The following is a 21,105-nucleotide window of genomic DNA, read 5'->3' as shown; positions in this document are numbered from 1 at the left end:
TATTTGATGGTGGAAAAAAAACTGGGGGTGGGGAGGGGAAGTGTCTTTTCTCCTTTTGCTATTGGAAAGGAGATTGATTTTTGTAATGAATAATGATACACTTTAAATTAATGCCATCAAGATTCCACAGCACCATGGCCTGATCCTTGCTCTAGTACCTGCGAATGACCAGCCAGGAGACAAAGCCCTCCAGGGCCTTGTGCTCTCTGCACCAGGAAAGGCAGCCCCTCAGAGTGCCTGTGGTTTCAGAGCTTTCTCTCCCTAAGCAGGTTTGCTGGGCACCGGGCTGAGCACCGCAGTTACACTGGGTGGAGGATGGTGAGACCACCCCTTCCGGTAGTGAGCCATGGGAGACCACACTTGCACTGAAGGGCCACATGAGGAGTAGGTGAGGTGGGCACAGGAACACAGGATGGTCAGGACACCGGATGGTGTCCTCAAGTCCAGCAAGTGAGCCTGGAGGCATAGTTAGGGCCAGATCCAAAAGGTATCCTTGCAAGTTGTGTTGAATGAGTGGCATGCCCAGTGAGGCATGGGCAATCTTGAAGGATTTTTTTTTCCTCTTTTTTTTTTTTTTTTTTTTTGAAATAAGGTTTCATTCTGTTGCCCAGGCTGGAGTGCAGTGGCACGATCTTGGCTCACTGCAACCTTGACCTCCCTGGCTCAAGTGGTCCTCCCACCACCTCAGCCTCCCAAGTAGCTGGGACTACAGGCATGCACCACCAAGCCCAGCTAATTTTTGTATTTTTTGTAGAAATGGGGTTTTGCCATGTTGGCCAGGCTGGTCTTGACCTCCTGGGTTCAAGCGATCTTCCTGCCTCAGCCTCCGAGTAGCTACAGGTGCAGGCCACCACGCCTGGCTAACTGAAAAAATAAAAAAAATTTTTTTTTTAAGGGACAGGGTCTCACTATGTGGTCCAGCCTAAATCTGGAAGGATTTGAGGCAAGAATGTAGAAAACCTGGTTGATTCCTGTGTGAGAAGAGCGCCCCTGGGAGGCCTCGTGGCAGGACAGCAAGGCTGGGAGGGTGCTGCCAATTCACCAGATATAAATGACCCAATTCCCTGAACACAGAGATAAGTATTATTTTTAGGCTTTTTGTTCAACTTTCTGCAAAAGAAACCACCGTCTATTGAACATTCTATGTCGCTAGTGAGAATTTAAGACATAAAGCAAGATTTCCTCAAAAGATAGTCATTGTTTTGTGATTGCCATCCAGGGCTGGAGTATAAACTTGAGGAGATGAAATCAAACATTCATCACAGGATTTCAAATCCTTTTCTTATTTCAAATTGTGGCTGCTTGTTGGTCTTCATTTAGGGACTCACTTGGTGGTTATAATAATAATGACAGCTGACACAGAGCACTTCTTCCATGTCCTGCTGGGTTCTAGGAGCTTTATTTATTTATTTTGGACAGGGTCTTGCTCTGTCCCCCAGGCTGGAGTGCAGTAGTGTGATCTTGGCTCACTGCAGACTTGACCTCCCAGGCTCAGGTCATCTTCCCACATTAGCCTCCCGAGTAGTTGGAACCACAGGTGCACGCCATCATGCCCAGCTAATTTTTTTTTTTTTTTTTTTGTAGAGACGGGGTTTCACCACGTTGCCCAGGCTTTTCTCAAATTCCTGGGCTCAAGCAATCCTCTCACTTTGGCCTCCCCAAATGCTGAGATTACAGGTCACCACGCCCAGCCTAGGAGCTTGAAACAGATCAAATTGTTTCATGTTTAACAACAACCCAAAGAGCTGGGCATCACGATTGGTTTTTTTGTTTGTTTTGTTTTTTTGAGGCAGAGTCTCGCTGTGTTGCCCAGGCTGGAGTGCAGTGGTGCGATTTTGGCTCACTATAGCCTCCGCCTCCCAGGTTCAAGTGATTCTCCTGCCTCAGCCTCCTGAGTAGCTGGGACTACAGGTGCCTGCCACCATGCCCAGCTAATTTTTGTATTTTTAGTAGAGACGGGGTTTTGCCATGTTGGCCAGGCTGGTCTCAAACTCCTGACCTCAGGTGATCTGCCCACCTTGGTCTCCCAAAGTGTTGGGATTACAGGCATGAGCCTCCCACAGGTGAGGGCATTAAATAACCACACAGCTAGCAGTGGCAGAGCTGGGACTTGAACCCAAGCAGCCTGGCTCCAGAGCCCCATTTACCTGCCCGCTCATGACATAACATGCTCAGGACAGGCCAGCAGGTAGTGGTACCAAAATGCAGGCAGGTTCTTTACCCGGAAGCATATATGCAAGGTTTTGTGTCTGTGTTCATTTTCCTGGAGAGAGAGTCTAGCTCTTGACACCTTCTTGATCCCAGTGGGTTAAGAGCCTCCAACAGTAACAGTCAGGAGCCCCAAGGTCTAGCACTGGCTCTATCACTAAGCAGCAGTGTGACGTCGGGCAAGCTGCTTCACCTCTGTGCTTCAGTCTCCTCATCTGTAGAATGGAGGAAAGCAGTAAACTATGTGATCTCAACTTCTTCCAGCTCTAATGTTCTATAGCTCTGAATTAGTTCTATAAATGTCTGAGCCTCTACCCTGCATAAGCTAAGGTGCCTTGCTAGGTCCTGGAGTGACAAGGAGGAAGAAGCACACCCTGCACCTCAGAGGAGCTTGCCTTCTCATCCAGGAAAACAGCCACTAGGTCTTGTCTCCCTCAAGGACAGCTGGGGGCTGAGAGAGGAAATAGCACCATGATGTTGGGATAGCACCCTGGGGTGACAGGAGCCACAAAGCCTGTGAGCTGGGTTTTGGACCCAGTCACCCCCTGGGTATTAGGACAACTCTAGATGCGTCTCGGGGAGGCCTCAAGAGGGAAGTGCTTGCTGTTCTGTCACTATGGCTGTGTGGAGCCCAAACAGTGAGTGGAAAGAAAGTAAGAGACATGATCCCATTTGCCCCGCAAGCTGGCTCATGGGTTATGGGTGATATTTATAGACAATACAGCTAGGATAAAGCCCAGAGCAAAAGGCCAGGTCAGCAAATGCTGCTGCCTCTAGTGACAGTGATGAAAATTGTCACACAGAGGCCGGGATTCGAGACCCATGATATTCTCCCAGGAGTGGCAGTGTTTGGGAGATGGCTAACAGATACGATGAAGGTGCCTCCCTAAATGCATTGAGGAAGTAGCCACCCAAAAGTGCAATCTGTGGCAAATAAGTTGTCATCCTGAGCCGGATCACCTCTGGGTGATCTGATAAAGTTAGTTTTCTAGCCCTACAAGGGAGAAAGCAAGAATGACAGTGACCCAACAACAGGCCAGCGCACTTCCTGCCTGTCCGTATCATGCTCCAGTGCCAAAGAGTGGGAGGGAGAGCATTGCTACGGCTCACCATTAAGATTTTAACACCACGAGAGGGTTCCTGGTGTCACTGAATGTCAGTATCACCGTGAGGAAATTCTTGCAGCCTTTAGACCCCAGTGAAGGCAAAAGGAGGCTTTGCTTTTTCCAGCCCTCGTTAAACTGACAAATCAACCAGCTGTCTTAGACAAATCTTGGCAAGTGTTTGTCTTGCCTTGTTTATAGTAAAACATCTCCCACCCAAGCCTGTGGTCAGGTTTTGTTTTTTAATGAATGGGAATGAGGATGTTGCACTGCCTTCTCAGGAACTCCACAGAGAGTCACTACCGTTTCCTGATCTCTCCTTGGGACTTCAGGCAGCGATACTGACCTTAGACCCCGATAAAAGGGGCTTGGGTCCTGTGCCTCAGAGGGCCCTGCCTGACCCTTTCTTTGGCCATGCCTTTCATGAGGGTGGAGTGAGCGGGGCCAAGGAGACAGGCTCACCTGGTGCTACACTGTGCCCTGGTGATCTAGGACCCCAAATTCTCTGCCCAAACAGCTGCAGTCTACTTCTAGGGTCCGCACAGGTTCTTCCCAGAGTTCATTTTTCCAGGGACTCACAGGGTGTCCAGAAAGCAGCCATTTGCCTGGGGGTATGGATGAAGCCTGGACATATGCTCTGGGTGTCCACATGTGTGCTCACAAGGCCACCTGTGTCATGGGATGGACACAGCATTGGGAACAGAAGGATAATGGTCCTCTCCCCACACTGCCATTTTCCTCTGGGGAGCTCCAGCAAGTCTGAACTCTACATTTGAACCTAGCTTTCTAGCTCATGATGAATTTGTAAAAGTAGGAAGATAGAATATATTTAACTTAAAATGTTTAGCTTGATGTAAAACTCTTTGATGTCTAGAGTATTGAGCCTCCAATGATATGCAAACCCTGCACTGCCAAAGGTTCAGAGCAGTTGTGTTGGTCAGAAATGATCTTTGTTGTATGCTGAGATTGTACAAAGCAAAGACCCACCTCTAGAGAAGCACTCCTGTTCCTAACTCTGAAGTCAGGATATTTTGAACAGGTAAAACAATGTAAACTGAGATAATCAATTTTAAGTTTATTTTAGAATGATGCCAATGATGTGAGTGTGGCTGTGTGTGTGTGCATGCATATTTGGATGTGTGCAGTTGTGTGTCTGTGTGTGTGTGTGCACATGTGTTTGTGTGTATGTGCATGCATTAGTTTTAAAAATAGTAGAAACCAATGTCTAGAGGTCTGAATCAGTGGAAAATGTTATGGTGTCCCCACTGAAAAGTTTAAAATTAAAATAATCTTAAATCATCAAAAATTATTCCCCTAGATTCTGATTTTTTTCCACATTGATTATTTCCCTGTTTTGCAGATGAGAAAACTGGCTTGGAGACGTTAAGTGACTTACCCAAGGGCACAGAGTTCATGAACCGGAATCAGGGTTCACGCCAAACAGTGTGGCTCTGGGGCCCCGGGCTCCTGTACACTATTCTGCATGATCTCTTGGCCTGGAGAACAGACCCAGGTGGACTGGGGCCATCACTCTGGATGCCCAAAAGATGAGGACTTCTTAGGAAGTTGGGCAGCAAGCACTAGATATTATTAATAGATGTCAATAGCTGCTCAGACATAGTAATCAAATGAATTCTAAGGTCTTGAATGTAAGGAGACTCACCACTTATCCTTCATCCCTTTGCCTGTGACAAGAAGAGACCAAGGTTTGTGATGGTACTGCTGGGGGCTGCCTGCTGGAAAAAGGAAGGCATCCTGCTTGGACCTGTTTCTGCAGAGGAAGGAGAGAAAGGAAACGTCGTCCCCTGGTGGGCATCGTTGGTAGCGGCAGTAGGAAGCCCACCAGCGTTAGGTATAAGGAGGATGTTAAGGCAAGGAGGTTTCTCGTGAATTATCATGTTGTAACTATCGCATGGCCATGTAAAAGGAATGTGCATTCTGCCTAAAGGATATATATGCGTCTATTAAATCAAGATGTTTTTATTGTTACATTCTTCAAATCCTCTATATTCATATATAAATTCATGCATATAAAAATATATGAATATATAGTCTAAATTCATATATATAGTCTATATCCATATATGTATATATTTCTTGTATCAATTACGAGGGGCAGAGAGACATGTTAAAATCTCCTGGCTATAATTGTTATTTGTCTATTTTCCTTCATATACTGCTGTGGTTTGAATATCCCTTCCAAAACTCATGTTGAAATTTAATTGCCATTGTAACAGTACTAAGAGGCGGAATCTTTAAGAGATAATTAGGCCATGAGGACTCCACTGTCTCGAATGGATTAGTGTTGCTATCATGGGAATCGTTTCGCTATAAAAGGGTGAAGAAAGACCCCCTTTTCTCTCTCACCCTCTCTTGCTCTTCTATCTTCTGCCATGGGATGACACAGAAAGAAGGCTTCACCAAATGCTGGTGCCTTGATCTTGGCCTTTCCCGCTTCCAGATGTGACAGAAATAAATCTGTGTTCATTATAAATGACCCAGTCTCAGGTAATCTGTTTAGCAGGAAAAACAGACTAAGATTCCCCCAGCTGTTTTTGCTTTAGATATTTAAATACATTCAAATACGGTGTTACTATTTGCAGTGTACGGTATGTTACTCAACACAAAAAAAAGTTTTCTACTGTGATGTCTTCACTGTGGATTGGGCTTTTTGTGTAAATCAGGCCCCTAAACCTTTGACCCTGTCCTGTTCTTCCTTCCATTACATTTGCTTAAGTGTTTCTTTGCACATTCATTCCTTTATCATTTACATTTCTGCTATTTGATATGTATCTTTTGTACAGCAGACAATGGATTTCATTTTTTGACCCAATCTGAAACCCTCCCTTAAAAATTTTAATAGTTTAGTCCATTCATATTTATGCTGAAAACATACGTTTAGTCATACTTTTTTTTTTTTTTTTTTGGAGACAGAGTTTCGCTCTTGTGCAATGGCATTATCTTGGCTCACTGCAACCTCCGCCTCCCGGGTTCAATTGATTCTCCTGCCTCAGCCTCCAGAGTAGCTGGGATTATAGAAGCATACCACCACACCTGGCTAATTTTTTATTCTTAGTTCAGACGGGGTTTCATCATGTTGGTGAGGCTGGTCTCGAACTCCTGACCTCAAGTGATCCTCCTGCCTTGGCCTCCCAAAGTGCTGGGATTACAGGCGTGAGCCACCGTGCCTGGCCTAGTCATACTTCTACTTGGTGTTCTGCTTTTCATTTTTAAAATGTTCCCTTGCTTTTTCCCCCTTTTTTCTGACTTTTGGTGTATAAGTTAATTTTAGGAGCTTTATGGAGGTACAGTTGACATGCAATAAATAGCACATATTTACGTATATCAATGTATATAACGATTTCTGATATACGTGTATACCCATGAAACTATCATCACAGGTAACGCACGTCTCCATCACCCCCAAAGGCTTCCCTGTGCCCCTTAGTAATCCCTCCACCCCACACGACACCCACCCCTGTCATCACTGATCTATTTCCTGTCACTCTAGATTAGTCTACATTTTCTAGGATTTTATGTAAATGGAATCATACAGTATACACTTTTCTTTGGCTTCTTTCTCTGAGCATTATTATTTTGAGATTCATCTATACTGTAGCATGCATCAAGAATGTATTCCTTTTATTGTGGAGTGTTATTCCAATATATAGGTATATCACAGTTTATTCAACAGTTGATGGGAATTTGAGTCACTTCAAGTTTTTAGCTATTACAAATAAAACTGCTATGAACATTTGTGCACAAGTCTTTGTATGAATATATGCTTTTATTTCCCTTGGGCAAACACCTACAAGTGGAATGGCTAGATCATTTAGTAGATATAGGTTTAATTTTTTTTAAGAAACTGGTAAACTGCTTTTCAAAGTTGTACTGTCTACATTACCATCAGCAGTGTATGAGACTTCCAGTTTCCCCACATCCTTGCCAACACTTAGTATAGTCTTTGCTCTTAAGTTTAGCCATTTTAATGGATGGGTAGTGGTATCCCATGTGGCTTTCATTTTCATTTGATAATCCTTTCATGTGCTTATTTGCTATTCAACTGTCTTCTTTAGTAAAGTATATATTAAAATCTTTTGCCATTTTAATTGGGTTTTTATTGTGATATCATTGAGTATCCCACGTTGAGTTTATTATACATTCTGGATACAAGTTCTTTATCAGATATATGCTTTGCAAATATTTTCTCCCAATCTGAAATATTCAGCCAAAATATTAATAGTGCTGAGTATGAAAAACTTTGCTGTAACTGTTTTATAATTTTACTGACAATTTTAGGGTTTATAGGATTTATATCTTTAACTTATCACAACATACCTTCACCTTCAACTGATATTACTTCATGTATAGCAGAAGAACATTCCAGTAGTATACTTCAATTTCCCTCTCCCAATATTTGTGCTATTGTTGTCAGACATTTTGTTTTTACAATTTATAAACCCCATGCCACAATGTAATTTTTGTTTATACAGTCAGTTGTCCTTTAAAGAAATTTAGAGTGGGCACAGTGGCTCACACCTGTAACCCCAGCACTTTGAGAGGCCAAGGCGGGAGGATCACTTGAGCCCAGGAGTTCAAAACCAGCTTGGGCAACATAGTGGGATGCTGTTTTTACAAAAAAAAATACAAAAATTAGCCAGGTGCGGTGGTGTGCACCTGTAGTCCCATCTACTTAGGAGGCTGAGGTGGAAGGATTGCTTGAATCTAGGTTGAGGCTGCAGTGAGCCATGATGGTGCTACTGAATTCCAGCCTGGGTGACAGAGTGAGACTCTGTCAAAAAAAAAAAAAAAAAAAAAGAGAAAGAAAAGAAAGAAAGAAAGAGAAAGAAAGAAAAGAAAGGAAGGAAAGAAAGAAAAGGAAAAAGAAAAAAAGGAGAGAGAGAGAAATTTAAATAACCCGCAAATCTTACATCTTTCCTCCTGTAGTTACAATTTCTGATGTTCTTCCTCCTTTGTGCAGATTCATATTTCCATTGGATATTTTCCTTCTACATGAAGAACATTAAGATTTATTGAAGGTGCTGCTTCTGATGATGGATTTTTTTTTTCAGCTTTTGTAAATCTGAAAAAGTATTTCATCTTCACTTTTTTGTTGTTGTTAAAAGCCCAGCTGTGTAATCATCTTCACTTTAGAAAGAGATTTGTAATGGGCATGGAATTCTACATTGACATTTTCTTGTTCAATGTAGACACTTTAAAGGTGTCATTTTATTGTCTTCTCGCACTGTTTTTGAGAAGAAATCTGCTTGTATCTTCGTATTTGTTTCTCTGTGCATAGTTTTTTTCTTCTGGTTGCTTTTAACATTTTCTCATTATCACCGGTTTTGAGCAATGTGTTAATGATGTGCCTTGGTGTGATTATCTTCACGTTTCTTGTGCCTGGGTTCATTGAGCTTCCTGGATCTGTAGATTTATAGTTTTAATGAAATTTGGGGAAATGTCGGCCATTATTTCTTCAATTTGTTTTTCTGCCTTCTTCTCTCTTTCAGAAACTGAAAGCACACATATATTATGTTGCTTGAAATTGTCCAAGAACTAACTGATGCTCTGTTAATTTTTAAAAATTCTCTCTTTCTCTCTGTGTTTCATTTTGGATAGTTTCTATTGCTGTGTCTTCAAGTTCACCAACCTTTTCTTCTGCAATGTCTAATCTGCTGTTAATTCCATTGAGTGTATTTTTCATCTCACACGTTGTAGTTTTCATCTCCAGAAGTTTGATTTGTGTTTTTTAAATATCTTTCATGTCTCTACTTAACTTTTTGAACATACGGAATACAGCTATAATAATATGTCTGCCAAATCCAACATCTGAATTAGTTCTAGGTCAGCTTTGATTGATATATATATATTTTGTCTTCATTGTTAGTCACATTTTCCTGTCTTTTTGCAAGTCTGGTAATCTGTTGTTAGATAACGAATGTTGTACATTTTTCTTGTTGGGTGCTACATGTTTCTGTATTCTTGTCAATAATCTTGACCTTAGTTCTGGCATGCAGTTATTTAGAAACAGTTTGATCCTTTCGGGTCTTGTGTTTAAGATTTGCTAGACAGGACCAGAGCAGTCTTTATTCTAGTGCTAACTATTTCCCACTACTGAGGCAAGACAGAGTTCTCTCAAGTGTACTCCATCCAATGACCCATGAATCATGAAGTTTTTCAGTCAGCCTGGAAGGGACAGACACTATTCCTGACCCCATGTTGGTACTGGGCACTGTTACTTCTAATCCTTTGGGTAGGCTGTTTTGTTTTGTTTTGGTTTTTAGTCTTGGGTAGTTTCCTCACATACATATATTGATTGGTATTCATCTGAATACTCAGAGGGGCACATCTGCATCTAGGTACAGTCTCTCCCTTCTGCTACCCTATCCTGCAAACTCTAGCTAGCTTCTTCTCCCAGGACTCTCAGCTCCATCTGCTTAACTGAGTTTGCCAGGCTCTGCCTGGATTCACCTTTCCTGTGCCATGGCCTAGAAATTCTATTAAGGCAGTAAGCTGGGACAATCATAGATAGGGGTCACTTCATGGATTTCTCAACTCTCCAGCATCATCGTTCTTTACTGCTGGATGTGAAGTGGTTTGAAGACCATTGTTTCATATATTTTATTCGTTTTTTGGTTATTGTAGGCAGGATGGTAAATTTAGTCCGTTACTCCATCTTAGCTGAATTCCTATTGTTACTTTTCTCTTTAGCGATTTGGAAAATATAGAGCCTTTTAATAAAGATTATCTTTTAAATTCTTATAAACCATCTCTAGGTTCACAATTGCTGTGGACTGAATGTTTATGCCTTCCCAAATTCATATGTTGAAATCCTAATCCCCAATGTGATTGTATTAGGAGGTGGGACCTCCTAATTTTGGAGGAAGTTAAATTATGAGCGTGGAGCCCTCACGAATGGGATTAGTGCCTTACAAAAGATGGCGAGAACTCTCTCACTATCTTTCCACTATGTGGAGATACAAGGAGAAACCGGTAATCTACAGCCTGGAAAATGGCCCTCACCAGAACCCAACCATGCTGACATCCTGATCTTGGACTTTGAGTCTCCAGAACTGTAAAAAATAAATGTTTCGTTTCTGACCCACCCCATCCCTGGCCATTTGTTATAGCAGCCTGAACTAATACAACAATTTTATATGTAATTGAGCCAATATTCTTCCAACAATTTAAAAAATAATCTATTAAATCTCTTTTGCCAATAATGAGAAACTTAGCATGTTTAACTCCCTGCTGCTCCAAATTATTATTTATAATATACATATATTCTAATAACTACTTTTTAAACATTTGCATTGAGTTGGTTAATGAAAAATTAGGCTTAGCAATACATTTATTTGGTTTCATTGCTTGCTACCTTATTCTAGTCACATGCCTTTCTCCTTCTTGAGTTATTCACTTGTATACATTTTCCAATCCACTGGACACGATTGTCTAATTTTTTTCAAGGGGTGGGCTTGGGATCCTTCCATGTTTAGACACGTCTTTACGTTCTCATCTATGATAAATAACATTCAACCTGCTATTGATGGCTTATGCCTCGTGTTTACATATAGCAGTGTTTTTCAACACTAAAAAAAATGTTTCTTGACTTAAAGTGCTCCCTTTTCATAACTGGCTGATCTTTTTGATAAATGGTATATTAATAGAGATTTCCTTAACCTTTCTCCTGCTTCTTGCAGTAACTCAGTGGCATTGAGGACGATGTGTTCTAGTTTCTCAGCTTGGTCTTCTTTTAAACTACTAAATTGTGACTTGATTTTTCTCCATGCTTACTCTTAACACAGTGATATCTCTATCCAGATTAGAGTTGGCTGCTGTCAGAGATGTGCATCCCCCTGTGCAAAGGCACAAATGAAGAGAAAAGGAACATTTTCTATTTCTTATGGTTACATTTTGCCAGATTTGAGATCCAGTTATCTGGGTGGCAGTGGTGGAATCCACAATAACTTGGCTGAAAGTTTCTTTTTTCATATTTATCCAGGTAGCCAGGATTAGGGGGGCCACGGCACCCTTTCTTGATTGTATCTGGATTCTGGTGCTTCACATCCCTGACTCTTCCTCACTTCCTCGTTACTTAGATCTTGCAAACAGGGCCCTGGCAGTATGAACCCCAACACTTTGCTCATTGTTCTTGAAACCAGCAGGGGCCTCCACCACATTTTCCTGACGATCTCTCTGCTACCCTCAGTGCTCCCTCTGAGTAGGAGCTGCCTCAGCTGTGGGTCCTTCCCACTTCTCCAGCCCTACTTTCCTTTCACATGTAGTGAATTGCGGGTTTCACTTCCTGCAGTTTCAGTTACCTGTGGCCAGCCAGGGTCCAAGCAAATTAAATGGAAAATTCCAGAAATAAACAATTCATAAGCTTTTGTTGTTGTTGTTGTTGTTGAGATGGAGTCTCACTCTGTCACCCAGGCTGGAGTGCAGTGGCACAATCTCAGCTCACTGCAACCTCTGCCTTCCAGGTTCAAGCAATTCTCCTGCCTCAGCCTCCCAAGTAACCTCCTGAGACTATAGGCGCCTGCCACCACACCTGGCTAATTTTTGTACTTTTAGTAGAGATGGGGTTTCACCATACTGGTCAGGCTGGTCTCAAACTCCTGACCTCAGGTGATCCACTCGCCTCGGTCTCCCAAAGTGCTGGGATTACAGGCGTGAGCCACCACGCCTTAAATTGTGTGTTTGTTCTAAGTAATGTGCTGCAATGTCTCATCATCCCACTTTGTTCAGTGCTATCTACCTGGGAGCACAAATAATCCTTTGTCAGTGTATTCACACTGTCTACAATACCTGCCCATTAGTCACTCAGTAGCCGTCTTGGTTATCAGATTGGCTGTAACAGTATCACCATGCGTGTGTTCGAGTAATGCTTATTGTACTTTTATCACAGCACATTAATAGTTCTAATTTATTATTATTGTGAATCTCTTACTGTTCCTAATTCATAAACTTTCTCAGAGGTATATATGTATAGGAAACAATCATAGTGTATCTAGGGGTCAGTGCTATTTAAGGTTTCAGGCATCCATGGGTGGTCTTGGAAAGTATCCCCAGCAGATAAGTGGGGACTGCTGTATATGCGCTGGAGAAATTTCTTAATATTTCTGGCAGATAGAGGGCACTCTGCTTCTACGTTTGTTTCCCTTTAGTCATAGTGCAAACTTAGGAAGAGTCCAACTTGTGGGTTTGCGTGACAATCTTTTTTTTCTTTTTTCTTTTTTTTTTTTTTTTTGAGACGGAGTTTCACTCTTGTTGCCCAAGCTGGAGTGCAATGGCACGATCTTGGCTCACCACAACCTCCGCCTCCTGGGTTTAAGCAATTCTCCCGCCTCAGCCTCCCAAGTAGCTGGGATTAGAGGTGCCCACCATCATGCCCGGCTAATTTTGTATTTTAAGTAGAGATGGGGTTTCTCCATGTTGGTCAGGCTGGTCTCGGCACGACAATCTTAAACTGTAGCAAGCTTTATAAAGTGGTGTCAGCAGATTGACTATTGTCCTTGACCTGACTGATGCACACAGCTGTGAGAGCACACAGAAGTCATATTCCTTACAGGTGGATTCCTGGGTGACTGCAGCAAGGGAGAAACTGATGGCTTTGGGGCACCCGAGGGGCTGGGTTCCTTGTTTCCAAGTTTATAGGAGGTGTGGAAACTTCAGGGTACCTAGATGCAAGAGGAGGAAGAGGGGCTCTACCCTTGGATACAGGCAGTCTGTGGAAAGCCGACCTGCCCAGAACAGTGGGCCTGAGAGTGATGACGGGGACTGCTCTTGTGCTCAGGGCACCCGGCAGTGAGGAGCAGTGGAAAGAGCCAGGGTTTTGTTACCTACAAGACTTTAGTGGAACCTGGGCTTCACCACATATTAACCTGTGGCCCAAGAAAAGTCTCCTTACTTCATCTGTAAAGTAAGTAGCAATAACAGAATCACCCTCTGGGTTTTATGGGGGCTCAGTGGGTGCGATGCATGAGATACTTAAACAACACCTGCCACATATGTGTGGATGCTCAAGGAATACTGAGCTTCCACAGTAGTTTTTGAATAAAGAGGAGCCAAAGGCTCTCTTTCCTGTTTTCTCTCTTCGTTTTTCCCCACCTAGTCTCTCCATTCCCCTTTCACCCCTTGGGGTGACTTCTTAGCCCTCTCCAAGATTCTCACTCTGGCCCGACACCCTTTTCCATTCCAGCCTATAGATCTGCCGCTGCTGCTGCCCTGCAGGGCCATCCACACGTACGTTTGTGCAGTGCTCCTCCCCTATCCCAACCCCCCTAAACTGAGCTTCCTCTACAGAGCTGTTTCAAATCCACATGGCCATTTCCTTTTCAGGGGAGTCTAGTATTTTATAACCGCCCTTCCCAAATCAGAACACAAGTAGACATATGTTCAGCTTTCCACGTGTCAGAAATGGCTTCAAGGGTACAATTTTCTTGCATGGTCCATGTTTCCACAGGGCCCCCTTTCTGACTTCTCCCCTGGGAGCCAGGAGAGCTGAGGAGCCGACAGAGATGGGGCACACACACTGGGAAGCCAAGCACGTTAGATTTACTAGGGTCATATCTGCAGGTGAGGTAACAGCACACACATACAGAAATTCACGGGCAGAGATGCCACCCCAGCATCACCGTCAGACACCAAAGCAGCAGGAGGGCTCAGGAAGTGGCTTTGGAAAGTTCTCGTGAAAATCAAAGGGCAGCTTTGGTGCTCAGAGATTCAAACAGAAAACTATACAAAACCAACCCATAAATATATATATATATTATATGTGTATATATATAAAATTGCAAAATAAAAGCCCAAGAAACTAACCATCAATCTGCACGTCAGTGGCTCAAAAAGTGTTAGCATAGAGAAAGGCAAAACCATTTGTGGGGGTGATGCATACTCCAGGGGGCTGGCATTTCAGTAGCAGAAAGAGTATTTACATGGAACCCCTATTTGAAACCTCACAATACTAGGAAAAGCTAAACACAGACAAGGTATGTACAAGGGAAGACAGTAAGTACTCTTGCGTGACGATTGTCAGACACAGACATTTCACTGAAACCATCCATAGCTTTAGAGAACACTGCACTCTATCTAGACTGGGTTCCTGCTAGCCTGTACCCCAGCCAGGCGATGTCAGGCTCTGGACCATATGTTCTCCCCCACCTGGCCTCTTCCTGGAGAGGGCAAACACTGGGATGTTGGTTGCAGCATAAATTGCAGGAATTTAAAGGTGGGGCAGTCCTCGGGTATCAATCAATCACCCACAAAGCAGGACCAACAGGTGTGAGGTGGAGTGGAAGTGTGGGGGTGGGGTTCCCTGAAATATATTCCCATTTTATAATGTGTTTCCAGTGTGGCCCCTCTGCCCTTGGTCCAATTGCCATCCTCCTTCTGATTCACTTTAAAAGGGGAGATCTGGCCTTTGGGTTTTTAAACATTATACAAGATAATTTGCTGGGGGAGAGAAGAATTTAGGGTCTTTCTACAGTTATTCTCCCACCACCCCCCAAACTCTTACATTTTCTTTAAACTACCTAGAGATAAGCAATTTGTCGATCACAGCTGGCCTCAGTTCGGGACACAGCGGGTGAGGAGAGGAGCCCAGGACCCGACTAGTAGAAAACCGCCAGTGCTTTCTCACACTGAGCCTCGGACTCCAGCTTTGCCTTAACCCCTTCCCTGCATCAACAGTGATCATTTCTCCCCCATCTTCAGGCCCCAATTTCCCATAGCAATGACCCAGCTTTTGGGAAAAGCTAGAAGTGGCACCAAACACCAATATAGCCAAACCTAATATCACCTAAGTATGAACCAATGCGACCCATTGTTTCTGTATAAGAACACTCCCAGCTGGAGATTCTTCCTAATTGTTCCTAAGACGAAAAGCCTACATTCTCAAGGGAACTATCTCTATAAAAATGATGAAGGGTGTTCTCCACTAGAGGACACCCCACTGAAGTCCCTGCACTGCTTCCTGGTGAGCGTGGCTGCTCACTGTGAGAGGTAAAGGGATGTTGGTCATGCCTTGGTGACCGAGCTCTACGTGTGGTCTCTCATTTATGATAGAAGGTGTGCCACATCTGAATAGGTTGGTTAGACGGGGCTTCTGGAAGTAATTACACTCCGCGTATGCTTTCTTATGTTATGGTGCAAGTGGAAATGTGCACAGATAACCAATGTGCACATTTCATGAGTTTAGAGTCACTACAGGCCTCTTACTTCTTCCATGAAACTATCCATTTCAGAACAGATGTGAAACAGATGATAGGCTGCCCCATTGGCTTTTCAATTGTAGGGTTCTCTGTCCTTTCCGTGGGAGTGGAGAGCTTAAATTTAGCCTCTCCCTCATTTCTTTTCAGACTCTTTGAGTGCTAAGGTCTTAGAGAGTTCAACCGAGCTCAAGTGATGAGAGAGAATGTGAAAAGACCTGTTTCCTCTATGCTCAGAGTCAACTACAACTGTACCAACCAACTCTAGGGCTTCTGCTGACCTACATGTGTAAAATGAGTAAGGGGTAAACGTTCTCTCATTTGTTCAGTAGTCAAGAACTGATTACCCGTGTCCCAAAACTAGAACATAAAATTCACACATAAGAAAAAACATGTCAGCTGGCACAGTGGCTCATGCCTGTAATTCCAGCACTTCGGGAAGCCGAGGCAGATGGATCATGAGGTCAGGAGTTCAAGACCAGCCTGGCCAACATGGTGAAACCCCGTCTCTACTAAAAATACAAAAATTAGCTGGGTGTGGTGGCGGGCTCCTGTAATTCCAGCTACTTGGGAGGCTGCGACAGAAGAATCGCTTGAAAAACCGGGAGGCAGAGGTTGCAGTGAGCTGAGATTGCACCACTACACTCCAGCCTGGGCAACAAAGAGCAAAGCTCCGTCTCAAAAAAAAAAAAAGAAAAGAAAAAAGAAAAAACATGTCATGCAGACCTATGGGTAGGCTGTGTGTCTATCCTCCACATACCTTCATGGAAAAATTGAAAATTATTTTTAGACTTTCAGAGGCGAATCATGCTGTTGGGCAAATGGTTCTTTCAAATCCATGGCAATCAAAGAAGTGGATTTATAGCATTTTCCCCCACACTGGCAGTAGCCCTGCTACAACAATGCCAAACATCCGAATGACTGTCTTGCCATGTCACCATGAGCAAGTGACAGTATCATCCACAGGGAATGGGATTCAAGTTCAGTCTACATGGATCAGTGGCAGAGGGCAGTGCTTTACAGTGGGGTTCTTACTGTAAGAACTTACTGCTCTTCATCCAATTTCCCCCAAGTCCTTTAAAAAGAACTTATCTGTTCACAGAGGAAGAACCCTGTTTTAGTTATAGGAGAGTGGAGGGGGTCAACTGGCCAAAGGAGGACAGTTACTTGGGTTGCATGCAGGCCAGGAGGCTCTTAGGGAGTCCAGATCTGGGCTAGAAGGTGTCTCTTTCTGCAGTTTGGGGGGAAGGTCACATGGTATGGATGGTTCTCTCACACCACTGTTGGGTGCAGCCAACACTGCACAGGGAGTCGTTGGAGCTAAGCCTGTCTCTGTGAAACCATTAATCCTTCTTGTCCTCTCTCCTCCTGCCTGCCTTCCGATGGAAATAAGCTCAGAAACCTCTCCACTTCCCAGCTCAGCCAGCCACAGAGCAGCACATTGGTTCAAATGTTACCCTTTTCTCTGGCACATCCAAGCACAGTGGCTCAACCAGACATGAACCTACTGCCCACCAAATCTGAGCTCTTGAATACACATTTTCTCCAGTCAGATATTGGTCAAAGTTTTCAGCCAACTTTTATCCAGAGCCAAAGAAAATGGCCTTTCCTTTCTAATAGTCTGTAGATTTGTTTGGACCACATGTCTGTTTCTGTAGCATTTGGTGCATGTCCTCAAGCCTGGAGTGAAGTGTGCCACATTCTATGCAAGGGAAGAAGAAATGGCAGGATGGCTGGACACCTCTCCCAGCAATTCTACACCAAGACAAAATAAAACTGGAAACATTAGCTCTTTGAATTCTCCCCTCTCCTCGTTGAAAATCCCTCTTAAGGTGTTTTATCCAAAGACTTTTATGGAAATAAATTTTGTATTGGAAACTCACTATTTGCTATAGAGGAAACATTATGTAAAGCAGGCCATCAACTATGTTTTAGTACTGACATTTCAAAAAAGCCTCATAGCTTCCATGCCACCATCCCATGCCCATCCAGTCCATAGTCTCCATTCAGCCACCAAAGGGATTTTCCTAAAATGCAATTCTGATCATGACTCTATCCTGATTTAAAGGCTTCAGTGGCTCCAAACCCCTTCCATGAGAAGTCTAGCTCCTCCACACTTCCTACCAGTTTCCTTAGGATTCAGCCCTGCCTACCTATGAAGGGACCCCTCAACCCCCGAGCTTCCACGTCATGCTCTGGCAATGCCACGTTGCTCAGTGGAACCCATCATGGCGTTTCATGTGTCCACACCTTTGCACACATTCTTCCCTCATCGTGGCATACCCTGCCAATCCTTTCATTCTACTGGAAATTTACTCTTTGTTTTAAAACCCTAACAGTCATTGCTTCTCTCAGGGTTTCTCTGGTCCCCAAGATAGTTAATTGTTGCTTTCTTATGCCACCTTGGTACCCTTGCCTATTTTACAATTTGTCTATACACCTCCTATGCTCATGAACTTCCTGAGGGCAGGAACTATGCCTATCCTCATGCCTGGCCCTTGACCCAAGCTCAATGCATGTTTTTGGAATGCATGAGGAATGAACCAACTGATAGGTTCATCTATCAATAGAAAGTGGGCCCATGGCATAAATTCCAAGAATAATGCTGCAGCAAGATTCCACCCAATGAGGCCTAAGTGAGGCCTCATTGTCAAGGGAATACAGTGTGTTGAATGCAGAGGCAATCAACATCACCCCCAAAGTAGAACAACTCGCACACAAAAGGCTGCATCAGAGGTCGTGTTCACCATTCTCACATTGTTTGCCACTTATTATTCTAGTCATAATGATGGCTCTCTTTCAATGTCAGCATAATGACTGGTGGTCAGTGGATCCTTAACAAATACCATGAAAGGATAAATGAATAAATGTGAAATCTACTTTTTGAAAGAAGGCATCAAGGGATTGGCTTTTAAAGGCATTTCCCATATGACAGATTTTTCTGAGGCATCAGTGGGTTGTCCCTCCTAAAATTTGACCCTATCAGGAAGTAGAACAGAGATGGAGCCTGGGGTAACAGTTAGGAACTTGCACTAGAGAGACACAGTGTTGGGTTTACCTTGGTCCTAGGTCAGTTTCCTTCCTTCTCAAGAAATAGCCAACTATGGATGGTATTTCCTGCCCCAACAAGAAGGCTCTTGCCTCTCCTTTGTTGGAGGCACACAGTAGCATCACCACAGTCCACATTGACCAGGAACTTCACGTGCACTGATGAGGATGAGCACAGGGAGTTCCCTACCTTTGCTTCAAGTGCTAGCATTATGCAATGGAGACCAGTCATAGAGACAAGTCCCGGATGAAAACCACCACCCCTGGGGATTAAAGTTGTCCTTTCACCATAGCTGTTAAGAGCAAGGGCTCTGGACTCAGATTGACCTGGATTCAAATCCAGGATCCAGATCTTTCTAGCCAAGTCAGCTGGGACAAGTCAATTATCTTTTTAGCGGGTCAATTTCCTCACCCACAAAATGGGAATGATCTTATCCCCCTCAAAGGATTACTGTGAGGGTTAAAGAATGTAATGTATGTGAAGCCTGCACAGTGTCTATAGATAGGAAGTGCTCAAAAGTGGAAAACCATGATTAAGAACTTTCAAAAATATTTTCACAATAGATCAAAAGGAAAAATATTCTTTCAAGACACTGTGCTTTCAAGAGAATGGATTGTCTAATTTTTAGGAGCCAACAATGCTCATTAAGCAACACCCCACGGAAGAACATGAGAAGATAGTGTTGGCATTTAAAACAATAACTGTGGCCATTACCAGGCCCCAGGATAGACAGATAGGGACAGGGACACCCAGCATTTCTCTGAGAGCTGGTGCAAGAGGATTAACCCTGAAGGGCTCATTTCTGATTCTCCTCTGCTGAACCAAGAGTGACTCAGAGTTGGAACCTCAGAGGGTGCAAGTCAAGGTGCCAAGAGTAAGATGCCAGTTTCAGTCTGTAAGCAAGTGTTTCTGGCGGTGAGGGAAGGTCAGGGGACACCTGACTACTGGACAGAAGTGAGGCAGGTACAGTGCATTGCTCCAGTTGTCATGCAAAGCTAGAAAGTCATAGCATTCCCTCTATTGTTTTGATCCTCCTTACACAACCCAAAGCCAATGGAGGATTTCAACTTCCCCAAATTTCTGCCCTGAGCATTAAACAACTTTTTCCTATGCTAAATTTTGTTTTAGTTTTGAAGTGCCTGAGATGCACAATTCAAAGGGGTCAAGTTCCTGGCCTCTTATGTTGATGAAACCATCCCCAATCCTCAGCTTACATGGCTTGGCTTATGCCTGCCACCTCTTATAGCTCTTCCATCCATCATTCAAGAGGTTCTATGAAGAAAGCTCAGGGTTAATGTTTGGGGAAGTACAAGCTAAGCCATCAGCCCTTGGGAACAAAGATTACTTTCTGTTGGAGGGGTCAGTTTGGCTGGTTACTTTGAGCAGCAGGGCAGGGACCCAAAGTGGAAAAGAGGAGAGATTTTTAAATGTAGAGATAGCTCCATCTGCAGGAGATTGGATTCCCGGGAAGAAATGGACTTTACTCAGGGGAAGCCTCGACCTGTCTGATTTAGTGTGAGCCTGTGAGAGCTCACGGCCCATTTCTGGCCTTCTTGCCCTAGGCTCAGATTGGTGGGCAGTATCCAAACAAAGGCAGCCCACAACTAGGCAGTGTTGTGTAGTAGAAGGAACCCTGGACTGGAAGTCAGGAGACCTGAATTCGAGTGCAGGCTCCGCCGCTAACTAGCTGTGTGACCTTGGGCAAGTCACCTGATTTCTCTAGGGCAACTGTAAAACGAAGGGTTGGTCGGGTGATCTCTAAGTTCCCCTTCCGCGAGTGGTCCAGGGTCCTACTCTATCCCTCCTTAGCCCTGTGCTTTCAGGGACAGAGATGGGAGAAGGGAAGGGGAGGAGAGAGAGGAGGCAGGAGGGAGCCCAAGGGTGTCATGAATCAGGACTCCACTTTCTCCTTCTTTTTGCTCTTTTTCAGGAAGGAGGGGGTTCGGAATTTCTTTTTCTTCTTTGAGGGGGACTTGGAAGGTGAGCCCTCTGGGGACATGGGGCCGCTGGTGACCGACTCAGTTTTGTCCTTAGAGGTATCAACATCTGTGTCAGCACTGGTGGTCATCTGGCTCAGGCCTTTGCTGAGGAGTTCCTCTGCCGTCTGCTCCTCCTCCCTCCCGTTGACCACTACCCCTTCCGGCTGGGTTGTTTCGGGCTCTGTGGTGGCAGCTTTGCTTGTTTCTGTCTTCTTAGTACCTTCTAGAAAAAGATCAAAAGATATGACCTGTAAGATTTCATTCAGGTGACAGCTTCCACCTGGGGCTAAAAGAACCATTTCTAGGGAATTCTATAAAATCAATCCGGAGCGAGGGGAGGGCCAGCCTGATGTTGAGGGATGGCTCCCAGAGACAGATGGAAGGACTGGATTCTGATCTGCACCCCCTTCCATGTGGCCTCTCCTGGGAACACCCCCTTGTAGGCCGGCAGCTCTGGACTCTTGTCTATGAATTTAGATGGATATTAATGTCTGAAGTGGCAGGGGGCCCGGCTGGGGTCCAGCTCAGAGTTTTTCTAGGCAAGAAAGAACAAACAG

General features: G+C 44.0%; 1 protein-coding gene across 1 annotated transcript in view; it reads right to left on the bottom strand.

The window, feature by feature from the left end:
• Positions 1-7,924: 7,924 nt before the first annotated feature.
• ADD2 (adducin 2) overlaps positions 7,925-21,105 on the bottom strand; it is a 118,569-nt gene continuing 105,388 nt past the window's right edge. The window contains exon 16 of the mRNA XM_032179077.2: positions 7,925-20,771. Coding sequence (XP_032034968.1) covers positions 20,461-20,771 — 311 coding nt within the window. The 3' untranslated portion in view covers positions 7,925-20,460. The remainder of the gene's footprint in view (positions 20,772-21,105) is intronic.

The sequence above is a fragment of the Hylobates moloch genome, unplaced genomic scaffold, assembly GCF_009828535.3.
Source record: "Hylobates moloch isolate HMO894 unplaced genomic scaffold, HMol_V3 SCAFFOLD_15, whole genome shotgun sequence".
NCBI lineage: Eukaryota > Metazoa > Chordata > Mammalia > Primates > Hylobatidae > Hylobates > Hylobates moloch.
The sequence above is the reverse complement of the archived record's forward strand: the minus strand, read 5'-3'. Positions and strand labels throughout refer to the sequence as shown.